This window comes from Acomys russatus, chromosome 19 (assembly GCF_903995435.1).
Source record: "Acomys russatus chromosome 19, mAcoRus1.1, whole genome shotgun sequence".
NCBI classification, from domain to species: Eukaryota; Metazoa; Chordata; class Mammalia; order Rodentia; family Muridae; genus Acomys; species Acomys russatus.
In genome coordinates, this window is record NC_067155.1 from 19488079 (window position 1) to 19500080 (window position 12002).

The 12002-nt window shown below is 52.8% G+C and overlaps 1 protein-coding gene and 1 long non-coding RNA gene across 2 annotated transcripts; one reads left to right on the forward strand and one right to left on the reverse strand.

Moving 5' to 3' along the window:
* Nucleotides 1-6016: 6016 nt before the first annotated feature.
* On the forward strand, nt 6017-9826 carry Tyrobp (transmembrane immune signaling adaptor TYROBP). The gene is made up of 5 exons (XM_051162761.1): nt 6017-6180; nt 6603-6629; nt 6801-6935; nt 7402-7445; nt 9668-9826. The coding sequence occupies exons 1-5, from the start codon at nt 6120-6122 to the stop codon at nt 9731-9733; spliced, it is 333 nt and encodes a 110-aa protein (XP_051018718.1). The 5' UTR covers nt 6017-6119; the 3' UTR covers nt 9734-9826.
* A 757-nt stretch (nt 9827-10583) lies between these two features.
* LOC127203901 (uncharacterized) lies at nt 10584-11573 on the reverse strand. Its single transcript, XR_007832389.1, has 3 exons — nt 11519-11573; nt 11178-11204; nt 10584-10727 (listed from the first exon to the last, which is right to left on the reverse strand). It is a non-coding gene; the product is annotated as an uncharacterized LOC127203901 (long non-coding RNA).
* Between the last annotated feature and the right edge of the window lie 429 nt (nt 11574-12002).

Sequence of the window (12002 nt, forward strand, 5' to 3'; positions counted from 1 at the left end):
TCTGCCTCCTTCAGCAAATCCTACCGGCGTGCACCACCACAACCGGCTACAGTCTTGCTAACTTCATTATGATGTATTTGGGTATTACAGGTACTCCCTTCTTCGGAGGCTGTGGTGAAACAAATTAGACATGCTCTTTTATTCAATGTAGTTTCCATATTTTTATCCCTACTGAATTTTAGACTAGCCTTTTTTTTTTTTTTTTTTTTTTTTTTTTTTTTTTTTTTAAAGAGCTTTCATTTCTGTTAAATGTATGCATTGAATTTTAATTTCGGTTAATGTACTTTTTGTTTCCAGAATTGCTTTTTTTTTTTTTTTTTTTTTGGCATTCCCTCTCCTTTTTATGGTTTCTCCTTCTCTGACAAGATATTTTGTTTTCTTTTTTAAAGGTTTATTTTTATGTGCTAATTACATATCTGTATGTGCATCTGTGTGCATCGCATGTGAGTAGAGGCGCTCACGGAGGCCAGAAGAGGACGCTGGATCCCCTGCGGCTGGCGTTGCCGGCAGCTGTGAGCTGTCTGATGTAGGGACAAGGGGCAAAGCCCGACTTCTCGGCAGTAACAGTATGAGCCTTTAACCAACGCCGAGGCAAGATTTATGGGCTAGTGGTCTGCTCTTGTTGGCTTTGAGACAGGATCTCATGGCTGGCCTAAAATTTGCAAGGTAGCTGAGGGCGAGCTTGAATTCCTGATTCCCTTGCCTTTGTTTCCTGAGGCTCTCGGCACCTCACCCGGTGCTGGGCTCAGATGCAAGGCTTGGTAATCGTTTGTTTGTTTGGTTGGTTGTTTGTTTTTCGAGACAGGTTTTCTCTGTGTAGCCTTGGCTGTCCTGGACTCTGTAGACCAGGCTGGCCTCGAACTCACAGAGATCTGCCTGCCTCTGCCTCCCGAGTGCTGGGATTAAAGGTGTGCGCCACTGTTTAACCAAGTAAACTACATTCTGAGCCCAGGACACCTCTTTACCGGTGTCTTTGATGTTTATAGTTTCCGTTTCACTTTGAGGCAAAGTCTCCGGATGCGACTCACACTATGGGGTCAAACTCAAATGCTGCTGTTTCTGCCTCGCAGGTGCGCAGATTACAGGTGTTTGCCATGGCGCCCACTAGACTCTACCGCACCTTCCTGTGACTTTGTGATTGTATTTCTCCTGGGTAAACAACAGTCCCGGGTTTTGGGGTCACTGGGGGGAGGGAATAACGTTATTAAAAAAAAAAACCTCCCAAGCCATTTCCTGGAGCGTTAGCTTTCTTTCTGTGTCCTGCCAGAGTGAGACTTCCAGCTAGATGCCTCTGGTCAGCCATTCCAGTGTGGGGGTGCGGTGGTGTCTTGCTGCGCTCTCACTTGTATTTCCCTGGTAACAAATGACATTAATATTCCGCTCCTGCTCATTGGCCATTAGTGACCCCCCCCCCCCCATTTGCGTAGTAAACTCTTGCTCACTAGGATGAAGGGATGAAGGCGGGCTTTCCTCCTGGGATCTTGGCACTTGGGGAGCTGGGGGGGGGGCGATCATGTTGAGTTTGAGGTAATCTTGGGCTATGTAGGTTGAAACACTGACTCAAAAGAAAAACAAACCAAACCAACCAACCAACCAAACAAAAAACCCAAGTAGCTCACGCTACAAACAAAAAACCCAAGTAGCTCACGCTACAAGCTCAGCAAGGGTTAGACAGTTCAGAGCCAAACTGGGCTGTGGTGGTGGTGGTGGTGGTGGCACACGCCTTTAATCCCAGCAGAGGCAGGCAGATCTCTGAGTTCGAGGCCAGCCTGGGCTACAAAGTGAGTCCAGGACAGCCAAGGCTACACAGAGAGACCCTGTCTTGGGAGGGGGGAAAAAGGGATTAGAAAGTTCAAAATCTTCCTTGGCTACATGAGTTCAAGGCCAACCTGGAATATATGAAAAAGAAAGTTATTTCGTTTGTTTGTTTTGTTTTTCTTCAGTGCTAGAGACAGAATCCTGGGCCTTGGTTACTGAGCACTCTGCCGCTGAACTACACCTATTGGCCTATTTGTTTTTCAAAGCTTCACAGGACTGCCACTCTCTCGGCCTGCCGTCTGGAGAGGCTGGTTATTTTACAAACCTCAGGCCAACTTCCTGCAGCCGGGCGGCACTGCAGAGCACAGCCCACCAGAATTCACTCACTGCCGCTCCCTTCTTCAGCTGGACAGAAACTGACCACTATCTGACCAGACACCACTGCGTGTCTGTTTTCTGTGGCTCGCGCCCGCGCAGGTATGTGAGTTGTAGAAATGTTGCAACACGTCGCTTCTGAGCTGGTCGTGGTGGTTCATGGCTTTTAACACTAGCACAAGGGAGGTTAAGACATGAGCACTGAGCCGGGCGTGGTGGCGCACGCCTTTAATCCCAGCACTGGGGAGGCAGAGGCAGGCGGATCGCTGTGAGTTCGAGGCCAGCCTGGTCTACAGAGTGAGTCCAGGACAGCCAAGGCTAACACAGGGAGACCCTGTTTCGAAAAACAAAAAAAAAAAAAAAAAAAAGACATGAGCACTGTGGCCTCAAGCCAGCTGAGCTACAGAGTCCTGGGCCATCCTGAGCTACATGGCATAGCTATGTCTCAGAAAGAAGGAAAGGAAGGAAGGAAGGGAAGAAGGAAAGAAGGAAGGGAGGGAGGGAGGAAGGGAGGGAGGGAGGAAGGAAGGGAGGGAAGGAGGGAGGGAGGAAGGGAGGGAAGGAGGGAGGGAGGGAGGAAGGAAGAGAGGGAGGGAGGGAGGGAGGAAGGAAGGGGAAGGATGAAAGGCGGTCAAGCTATAGAGATGGCTCAGTGGTTATGCCTCATTTGGTGCCCTGGTCCCAAGTGGCGGCTCACAACTGCCTGTAATTCTAGTTCCAGGAGATCTGATGGCCTGATCTGCCTCTGAGGGCAGCAGGCATGCATTGTACATACACACGCTTAGGCACTCATGCATACACAGAGAAATAAAACAAATCTGAAAAAAAGAAAAGGTACATGGATGGGTGGATGGGTGGATGGATGGGTGGATGGGTGGGTGGGTGGATGGGTGGATGGGTGGATGGATGGATGGATGGGTGGATGGGTGGATGGGTGGATGGATGGAGAGATGGGTGGATGGATGGGTGGGTGGGTGGGTGGATGGAGAGATGGGTGGATGGATGGGTGGGTGGGTGGGTGGATGGAGAGATGGGTGGATGGATGGTGGGTGGGTGGGGGATGGAGAGATGGGTGGATGGATGGGTGGGTGGGTGGGTGGATGGAGAGATGGGTGGATGGATGGGTGGGTGGGTGGGTGGATGGAGAGATGGGTGGATGGTGGATGGATGATCTTTTGGTCATTAAACATCCTGTCCTTGGATCTGGGAAGGTGGCTCAGTTGGTGAAGTGCTGGAGGACTCGAGTTTGATCTCTAGGCCTGGGCATTGTGGCTTCTGTTGTGTTTGTAATCTCATAGCCAGGGAGAAGGTGATGGGAGGATTCCTTGACCCCGGGGTGGGGGGTGGGGGTGGAAAGGGTGGGGGTGAGCAAGTGGGGAGGGGAAGGGGGGAGGTCCAGCTTGGCCTACTTGAAGTTTTTCAGACCAGTAAAAGACAAGCTGAAGAATAAAAGCGGAATGTGTCCTCTGGCCACACACCCTGAGGCAATGCGCATACTCAGACTCAGCCTGTCCTTAGCTCACAGCCCAGGAACACCCAGCAACGCCTCTCCCTTGGGACCCCCAGAACGTCCCATATCTTAGCAACCAAAGAAGACACCAGATCCCCAACCGAAGGCCATGGCTACAGTAGCTCTGACTCGGGTGGTGCCCTGGTTATCTTGGCTGTTCTGTTGCATGCATTCTGGGGGACAGGACAGGCACAGCTGGGTTGGAGGAGGGGTCAGAGGGCTTACACATGGAAGCTGAGGAATGGGGGGGGGCACTGTAGCTCACCACTGGACATGCTAACATCACCCAGGAGAGTAGTTAACATGTTGTGAGTACCCACAATGCACTGGGCACACAGTTCTAATGATTCTCACTATGTCTTCTGGAGAAAATGGTCTCATACCCTTCTTTTTTTCTTTTTTTCCGAGACAGGGTCTCCCTGTGTAGCCTTGGCTGTCTTAGACTCTGCTTAGTAGACCAGGCCGGCCTCGAACTCACAGCGATCCACCTGCCTCTGCCTCCCAAGTGCTGGGATTAAAGGCGTGTGCCACCACTGCCCGGCTCCTTGTAGCCTTCTTTGTTTCAGGTCCCCGTACCACACTTCTGCTCATACGCAGGGGGAGCCTTGGTCCCCAGCATGGCCAGGTCCTCTCTGCCCATATTCAGATCTCTAATTGTCCTTTTGTATTAAGAGGCTCATTGCGCCCATAGAGTCACCTCCGCCCCCCCCCCCCAGCCCCCCCCCCCCACCCCCACATGGCCCCCAGCGCTAGGCTTTTTTTTTTTTTGAGACAAGGTCTCTCTGTGTAGCCCTGGCTGTCCTGGACTCGCTTTGTAGACCAGGCTGGCCTCGTACTCACAGCGATCCTCCTGCCTCTGCCTCCTGAGTCCTGGGACAGAAATAAGCTTTTGTATTCTTTAGGAACGAGCCACAAACCGGGCCTGGCCAGTAGTGGCCATGATTCTCGGAGACGCTCCTCCCAATCCTAGAGTGGCCCTCCACCCACAGACAGTGGCAGCGGCCAGCTTCCCCTTTCTCTCCTGCACCCAGGGTATAACACATGGACGGGGAAGGGCTTCCTGCATCTGGCTCCAACCTCAGCTTCCTCCTTCTTGACTTCCATGGAGGGTTGGGCGCCTAAAACAGCCTCCTCCCCCACCAGCTCCCCTCTGCTCCAGCTCCCAGCTGCTTCCCCACTCACCAGGACAGCTCAGCCAGGCCCGGCAGTCTCCACATGGCCACCACCTGCCTCACCTCAAGCCCTAATTCTGTCTTTGTGGCAAGCACATCTGTGTTAAGAATTCTCACCCTCTTGGCTTTGCAGTTTTCTTTTCTCTGTGTCTCTAATTCTCTCTCTCTCTCTCTCTCTCTCTCTCTCTCTCTCTCTCTCTCTCTCTCCCTCTCTCTCATAGTGAAGTGGCCATCTTTAGGTGCTGGGTCCTGTCTGTCTTTCTTTGCTGTGCAGTTGAGGACAAGTGCCTTTACCTCTTGATAAAATGGGTGGAAGGCGTTTACCTCAGGTGAATACTGTGGGGACTAAGAGACTTTACACTTGGGAGTATGGTCATGAGTGCTTGTGTTGATGGCTTTCTCTCTCTCTCTCTCTCTCTCTCTCTCTCTCTCTCTCTCTCTCTCTCTCTCCTCTCTCTCTGTCTCTCCCTTTTCTGAGACAGGGTTTCTCTATGTAGCCTTGGCTTGTCCTGGACTCACTTTGTAGACCAGGCTGGCCTCGAACTCACAGCGATCCACCTGCCTCTGCCTCCCAAGTGCTGGGGTCAAAGGCGTGCACCACCACTGCCCGGCTCCCGATGGCGCTCTCTTAATAGCCTGTGACCATGACAAGAATGTGAATATTAAATAACAGCTGTAGCTGACGGCTTACAGGGTCCTGTTCTAGGACCGCCAATTGGTTGAGACCCCCAGAACGCTGCAAAGAAAGCACGGTTTTACTCTCAGTTCTGGGGATGAAGAAATCGAGGCCCAGAGAGGTTAAGTGTCTTGTTCAAGGTTGCTCAGCCAAGAAGAGGCTGAGCTGATTTCAATGGTTGCCGCCCACTGTACCTCCTGTTACAATATCTGCCTTCTATCTGGAAATGATTTAAGAACTGCCATGAGGAGCCGGGGCAGTGGTGGCACACGCCTTTAATCCCAGCACTCGGGGAGGCAGAGGCAGGCGGGTCACTGTGAGTTCGAGGCCAGCCTGGTCTACAAAGAGAGTCCAGGACAGCCAGGGCTACACAGAGAGACCCTGTCTCAACAAAACAAAACAAAAAAAAGCAACCCTTGCTCTTCTTGTTCAACCCAATAAAGTCTGTGGCACAGCTGCTGGGCCGTGTTCTTTCTGGTGTCAAGTCTGCGTGTCCCTCCTCCCCGCTGCTGTCCCCTCCCCCTGCTGCCACCACCCACAATTAGACTTCCTCCTTCACTTGCTCGGACGTCACACACCGTGTCCCACCAGTCCCTGGACCTTGCTGTCCGGTGCACATCTGGTTACCATGGAGGCCTTGGAGCCTTCCTGGCACCTTCTGTTTCTTCCCGTGGTCCTAACTGTCGGAGGTGAGTTGGGGGGACTTAGGTGGCTGCCACCCGCATCTTCAGCTCTGACTGGGCAGGAAGGGCCAGACCGGGTAGAGGGGAAGGCTGGACGGAAGGAGTTTCCTCTAGAGCCTGTGCGGGTCTCTCCGTGCGCTGGAGGCGCTTGGCAGAGTCCTTAGGAGGGGCACCTAAGCTACACAGGCTGACACTGGCCAGTCTCCTCCTCTGCACCAGCCCCCTGGGTGCTGTGAGTGGCCCCACTTTCCTGCCTTCTCCGGCTCCTGTGTCTACTGCATCTGTGCCTCGGTTTACACCTTTCTTTTGAACACAGAATCGCATGTAGCCCAGGCTAGCTTCAAATTTGCGACCTAGCTGAGGATAACCTCAACCTTTGATTTTCTTGTCTCCGTGCCTCTCAGTTCACCTCATTTTTTCCTCTTTAGGATTAAGTCCCGTCCAGGCCCAGAGTGGTAAGCCATGACACCCCCATCCCCCCACCCAGTCTTTCTCCCTTCTCAAAGACCACCTCATGGCACCCTCCTTTTCCTTCTAACCCTCTCTCAGCTAACACTCGGCCCTGATTGTTAACCTATGCCCACCCCCCCAACTCCCAATCTCATCCTCCTGTGACACTTTCCCAGAATGCAACTGCTCTCCCGTGAGCCCGGGTGTACTGGCTGGAATTGTGCTGGGCGACTTGGTTCTGACATTGCTCATTGCCCTGGCTGTGTACTCTCTGGGTCGCCTGGTCCCTCGAGGTAAAGGGACTGCAGATGGTAAGTGGGGCCGATGGGGGCTGGCCTGGGCATCTGGTCTGGTGGGAGGTTGGCGTGGGGAAACCTCAAGGTCACAGATATCAAAAGGGCTGGGGATGGAAGGGTTGGTTTGTTGTTGTTGTGTGTTTTTGTCTCTTCCCTTAATGCTGAGGGCCTCACATTTGCACTCTCTGCAAGCTGAGTTACACCTCTAGGCCAGAGGGGCTGCTGTCTCCCCAGCCTTGTCTATTTTTAAAAAAATATTTGTGTGTGTGTGTGCACTCAGGGAGACAGAGGCAGGCGGGTCGCTGTGAGTTCAAGGCCAGCCTGGTCTACAAAGTGAGTCCAGGACAGCCAGGGCTACACAGAGAGACCCTGTCTCAAAAACCAATACATAAAAAAAGATAAATAAATAAAACAATAGGATAGCCCCAGTTCATAGCTTAGTCCATCTTTATACCCTATGTCACTCTTTTTCCCTCTACAGGGACCCGGAAACAGCACATTGCTGAGACCGAGTCACCTTATCAGGTAAGAATGCCAAATTCTTCTCCGCCTTCACTCCTGCCCCCTCCGAGCCTTACACCCCCACCTCTCTGTCTCTCTGTCTCCGTCTCTCTCTCTCACGTGCACACACACACACACACGCGCACACGCACAAGCACACACATACGGGTGCACACATGTGCACATGCACACACACATGCGCGCGCACACACACATATGTGCACACACATGTCACACGCACACACGCACGCGCGCACACACACACAAACCACAGGGTGATCTCGGCACTCGGGGAGGCAGAATTTGGGAAGGTTGAGGCTAGCCTGGGCTACTTAGTGAGTTTGTAGCCTAAGCTACAGGCTGAGACCCTGAGGGTGGGCTGGAGCGATGGCTCAGAGGTTAAGAGCACTGGCTGCTCTTCCAGAGGTCCTGAGTTCAATTCCCAGCAACCACATGGTGGCTCACAACCACCTATAGTGAGATCTGGCGCCCTCTTGTGGGCATTATGTATTATGAATACATATAATAAATAAATACGTCTTTAAAAAAAGTGAGGGTAGGGGTATCACACAGTGGTACAACACTTGCCTAGCCTGCACAAGGCCGTTGTTTAATACTCAGCACCAAAATAAAATAGTAATGATAATTAGGGTGCTTGTGTCAGGATTCCAGAGGTGTAAATGTCAAATATATACAGTGCTGGGCTGGGCATGGTGACACTGCACACCTTTAATGCTAGCACTGGGGGGAAGCAGAGGCAGGTGGATCTCTGTGAGTTCGAGGCCACCCTGGTTTCCCTAGAGAATTCCAGACCAGCCAGGGCTCTCGGATGAAACCTGGCCTCTAAAAAAGAAAAATACTTTAAAACTGGAACGGGAGGGTGATGCAGCCCAGTCCGTACATGTCTAGCTTGCACGGGGCCCTGCGTTGAATCCAATGAATACTTTTTTAAAACTAGAATTAATTCAAATTAAAAAGAGTGAAAGCTACATATGTAAGCTAGAGACAGTGCCAACTGTCATTGCACTTTACTCCTAAAAAGCACAATGTCCACTGGGCATGTCTGATCCTTCCCTGTCAAGACTCTAATCGTGCGCACGAGTGTGTGAATGCGTGTGTGCGTGAGTGTGTGAATGTGTGTGTGCGGGTGCCTGTGTGTAGGCAAACCATAGAAGGACGTCAAGTCTTTATCTTATTTTTAAAATTGCATTTATTATTATTTTTTTGTCCAGGTGTGCGTGGTATATGTGTGTGTGTGCGTGTGCGTGTGCGTGTGTGTGTGATTGGCAACTAGTGCTTGACCCACTGAGCCATCTCACCAGCCTCAGGACTCCTTCCTAACTATTGGGATGGGGTGAGGGTCACCAAAGTCCTTCCCCAGGGAAACACACACCCGAGCTGGTCTCTGGTCCTTTGGGTGAGTCTGCCTCTTGCAGCCACACACACCATGCACTCTGTGACTCACTCTCTGGGAGTCTAACTCACCGCCCGCAGCCAGTTTTGCGCGTTCACCTCCAGGCTGGCCTGAAGCTTTCTTTGCAAAGAATTGCAAGCTTGGTGCAGGGCGGCGGTAGCAGATCTTTAATGCCAGCGCTCAGGAGGCAGAGGCAGGTGGGTCTCTGTGTTGACCAGGCCAGCCTGGTCTATACAGCGAGCTCCAGGACAGCCAGGGCTACACAGAGAAAACCCCGTCTTGAAAAAACAAACAGCCTTGAGTTGGGCTGTCTGAAGTCCAGAGGACCCAGCAGGCTGTCCAGTCCCTGAGAACCAGGAACTTTGTTTTGTTTTGTTTTTCGAGACAGGGTCTCTCTGTGTATCCCTGGCTGTCCTGGACTCACTCTGTAGACCAGGCTGGCCTCGAACTCACAGCGATCTGCCTGCCTCTGCCTCCCGAGTGCTGGGATTACAGGCCTGCGTCACCACCGCGGCCGTGCTGCTTTGTCAGTGGCTGGGTTGAGACCCACCTGGGCCACCATAGCACCCTAATTGGGGAGGCTGATTTGAATCAAGTTAGCACAGTCACTTTGGGGAGACATTATCAAGAGTCCTAAAAGCGAGACGACACAATAACAGTGGAGTAGGGAAGAACTGAAAACGGGGGGACTGAGAAACGTCTAAGACTCAGTAGGGGAGAAGGTGGTTGAAGATGGCTTGGTGCTCCAGGCAGAGGGGGTTGCGTGTGCAGAGGCCCTGAGGTTAGGCTCCAACGATGGCCTCTGTCTTTTTTTTTATTTTTTTTTAAATAGGAGCTTCAGGGTCAGCGGCCGGAAGTCTACAGTGACCTCAACACGCAGAGGCAGTATTACAGATGAGCCCACACTATGGCCATCCGTCGGCAGCCTGATGCCTGGATCCAGTCATTCCGGATACCCGCTCAACATGCCCTCCCTGGGATCAGGACACCCACCGGAACACAGACCCACAGGGTGCCCTGCCTGAGATGTTCGACCTCGCCCCATTTCTGTCCCTCAAATAAAAGCGGAGCAAAAACTGTGACTGAGCTATGCGTGACCTGGTGGCGGCATTGGGTAACAGAGGGGCCCCAAGGACGGTCTTAAATCAGGAAACAGCTATCCTAGGGGCGGAAGTCAGACTTAGGGAAGAACAGACTAGAGGCATTGCCTGGCGGTGGAGGCGCACGCCTTTAATCCCAGCACTCGGGAGGCAGAGGCAGGTGGATCACTGTGAGTTCGAGGCCAGCCTGGTCTACAAAGTGAGTCGAGGACAGCCAGGGCTACACAGAGAAACCCTGTCTCGAAAAACAAAACAAACAAACAAACAAAACAAAATAGACTAGAGGTATTTTGTATCGCTTTATTCCAGTTCCGAAGGAGTGTGTGTTCCCAGGCACCCCAAAGCGATCCGGGATGAGAGGGTCAAAGGTGGGAGCTGCTGAGGTCAGCCTCTGCCGGGCATGTTGATGTAGATTCTACCGTCTTCTGGCGGGAGGAGCAGAGAGCGTGACCACCCACCACCTTTCTGTCCCACAACTCCACCTCCTTGGGAGACCCCCTGTTTCAGCAGGGGCTTCCTCGGGGGGTTCCCCCAGACACCTCCCCCCACACACACACAACACAGGATTTCCCAACCACCACCTCCAGGGCTTCCCCGGGGTCGCCTTTGTGGGACTCTTCCCTAGGGACTGCTACCCTCCCTCCTCCACGGTTAGCTCACCTTGGGCAGGCCTGCTGTGGGAGCGCATGCACACAAACACCACTCCCACAATCAGAAGCGACACGACCGCATCTGCAGCCACCAGGCCTGCCAGGAGCGGCAGGGACAGAGGCCCACATCCGGTGCAGGAACCTAAGGGGTTAGAGCCCAGACAAGCAAGCTGCCGACAGGGTTCTGACTCCCAACGGCTGTGATTGGTTCACAGGCGCCTCCCTGAAGATCGGGGAGAAGTGGAGGGTAGATCCCAGATTCTTTGGGATTAGGACGTGAAATAGGGAGGGTGTGTGTGTGTGTGTGTGTGTGTGTGTGTGTGTGTGTGTGTGTGTGTGAGGTGGTAAGCTAAGAGAGGCAGGGGTGTCACAGAACCCAAAAGGGCTATGCCCTGGACACACCGGGGATTGTTACAGAGAGTCCCATCTCAATTCCACTGGGCGGTGAAGAGTCAGTACGGGACCTGCTTGGAAAGGGCTGGGATTAGCCGCTGTAGGACAGGGCTGCGGGCCAGACTTCAGGGCTGGAGGCAGCTGCTGAAGTTACAAGGTCAAAAAATAAAATAAAATAAAATCTTGGTTCATTCCTCACCTGCAGGAGGCGTCTGACTTGTGGCCACTGTGGGAAAGACGGAGAAGGTGGATGGGGGTTAGGGAGGTGGGTGTCCCCAACATGGCACGGGGTGGGTGGGACACTTGAGACCTAAGAGAGGTAAATGGGAAAGGAGCTTCCAGGGACACAGCTAGTGACCAGAAAAAGGGAACTAGAAGTAACTCGGGCGATGAGGAAAGCCCATAGCTCCGGAATCCCACCCACAACCCCCAAGGGTCCAGGAGAGGTCAGGGAGAAAGGCTTGCCCCTTCTGTACCCAGGACCTCAGATGGCAGGCAGCCTTTCTGGTCCCCCTCAACCTCTAACCATTGGGGCTTCACCTGGAAGCAGGAACAGGAACAGGAGGTGACCGGGAGGAGCCATGCTGGGCTGGGACCTGAAGTGATCCGGCCAAAGACTGTGTGCTCAGGGCACGGCCTGGAAACGGGGTAGGGGAGAAGCAGCCAGAAACGGATGCTACCCCCCCCCATGGTGACAATGCCGCCTACTTCCTGTGTGTGGGTACATGTGTGTCTTTAAGACTTCCTTTGGGGAACAAATTCCGGGGAACAAGTCTCTGTGATGATCCAGGTGGGAGTGGCCAGGTGTGGCAAATGAGGCACATCAGGGAAATAATTTGGAGGTAGAGCCAACAGCACTTGGGGCTGAAGTGGGGATGTGGGGGGGCGGTGTTTGAGAAAGGGGACCAGGGTGACTGGGTGACACTAGGAAGATGGGAGAGTGAGTTGACAGTTTGTAAGAGCTGGTTTAGGAGGGAGAGAGAGCTGCTTATACAGTTGGGCACCCTGAGTTGAAAATTCCTGA

Bases quoted from the DNA above. Each gene is read 5' to 3' on its own strand.
- Tyrobp (XM_051162761.1), top strand. From the start codon at position 6,120: ATGGAGGCCTTGGAGCCTTCCTGGCACCTTCTGTTTCTTCCCGTGGTC. The intron at 6,181-6,602 runs GTGAGTTGGGGG...TTTCCTCTTTAG, and splicing joins CGTGGTCCTAACTGTCGGAG to GATTAAGTCCCGTCCAGGCC. The intron at 6,936-7,401 runs GTAAGTGGGGCC...TTCCCTCTACAG, and splicing joins AGGTAAAGGGACTGCAGATG to GGACCCGGAAACAGCACATT.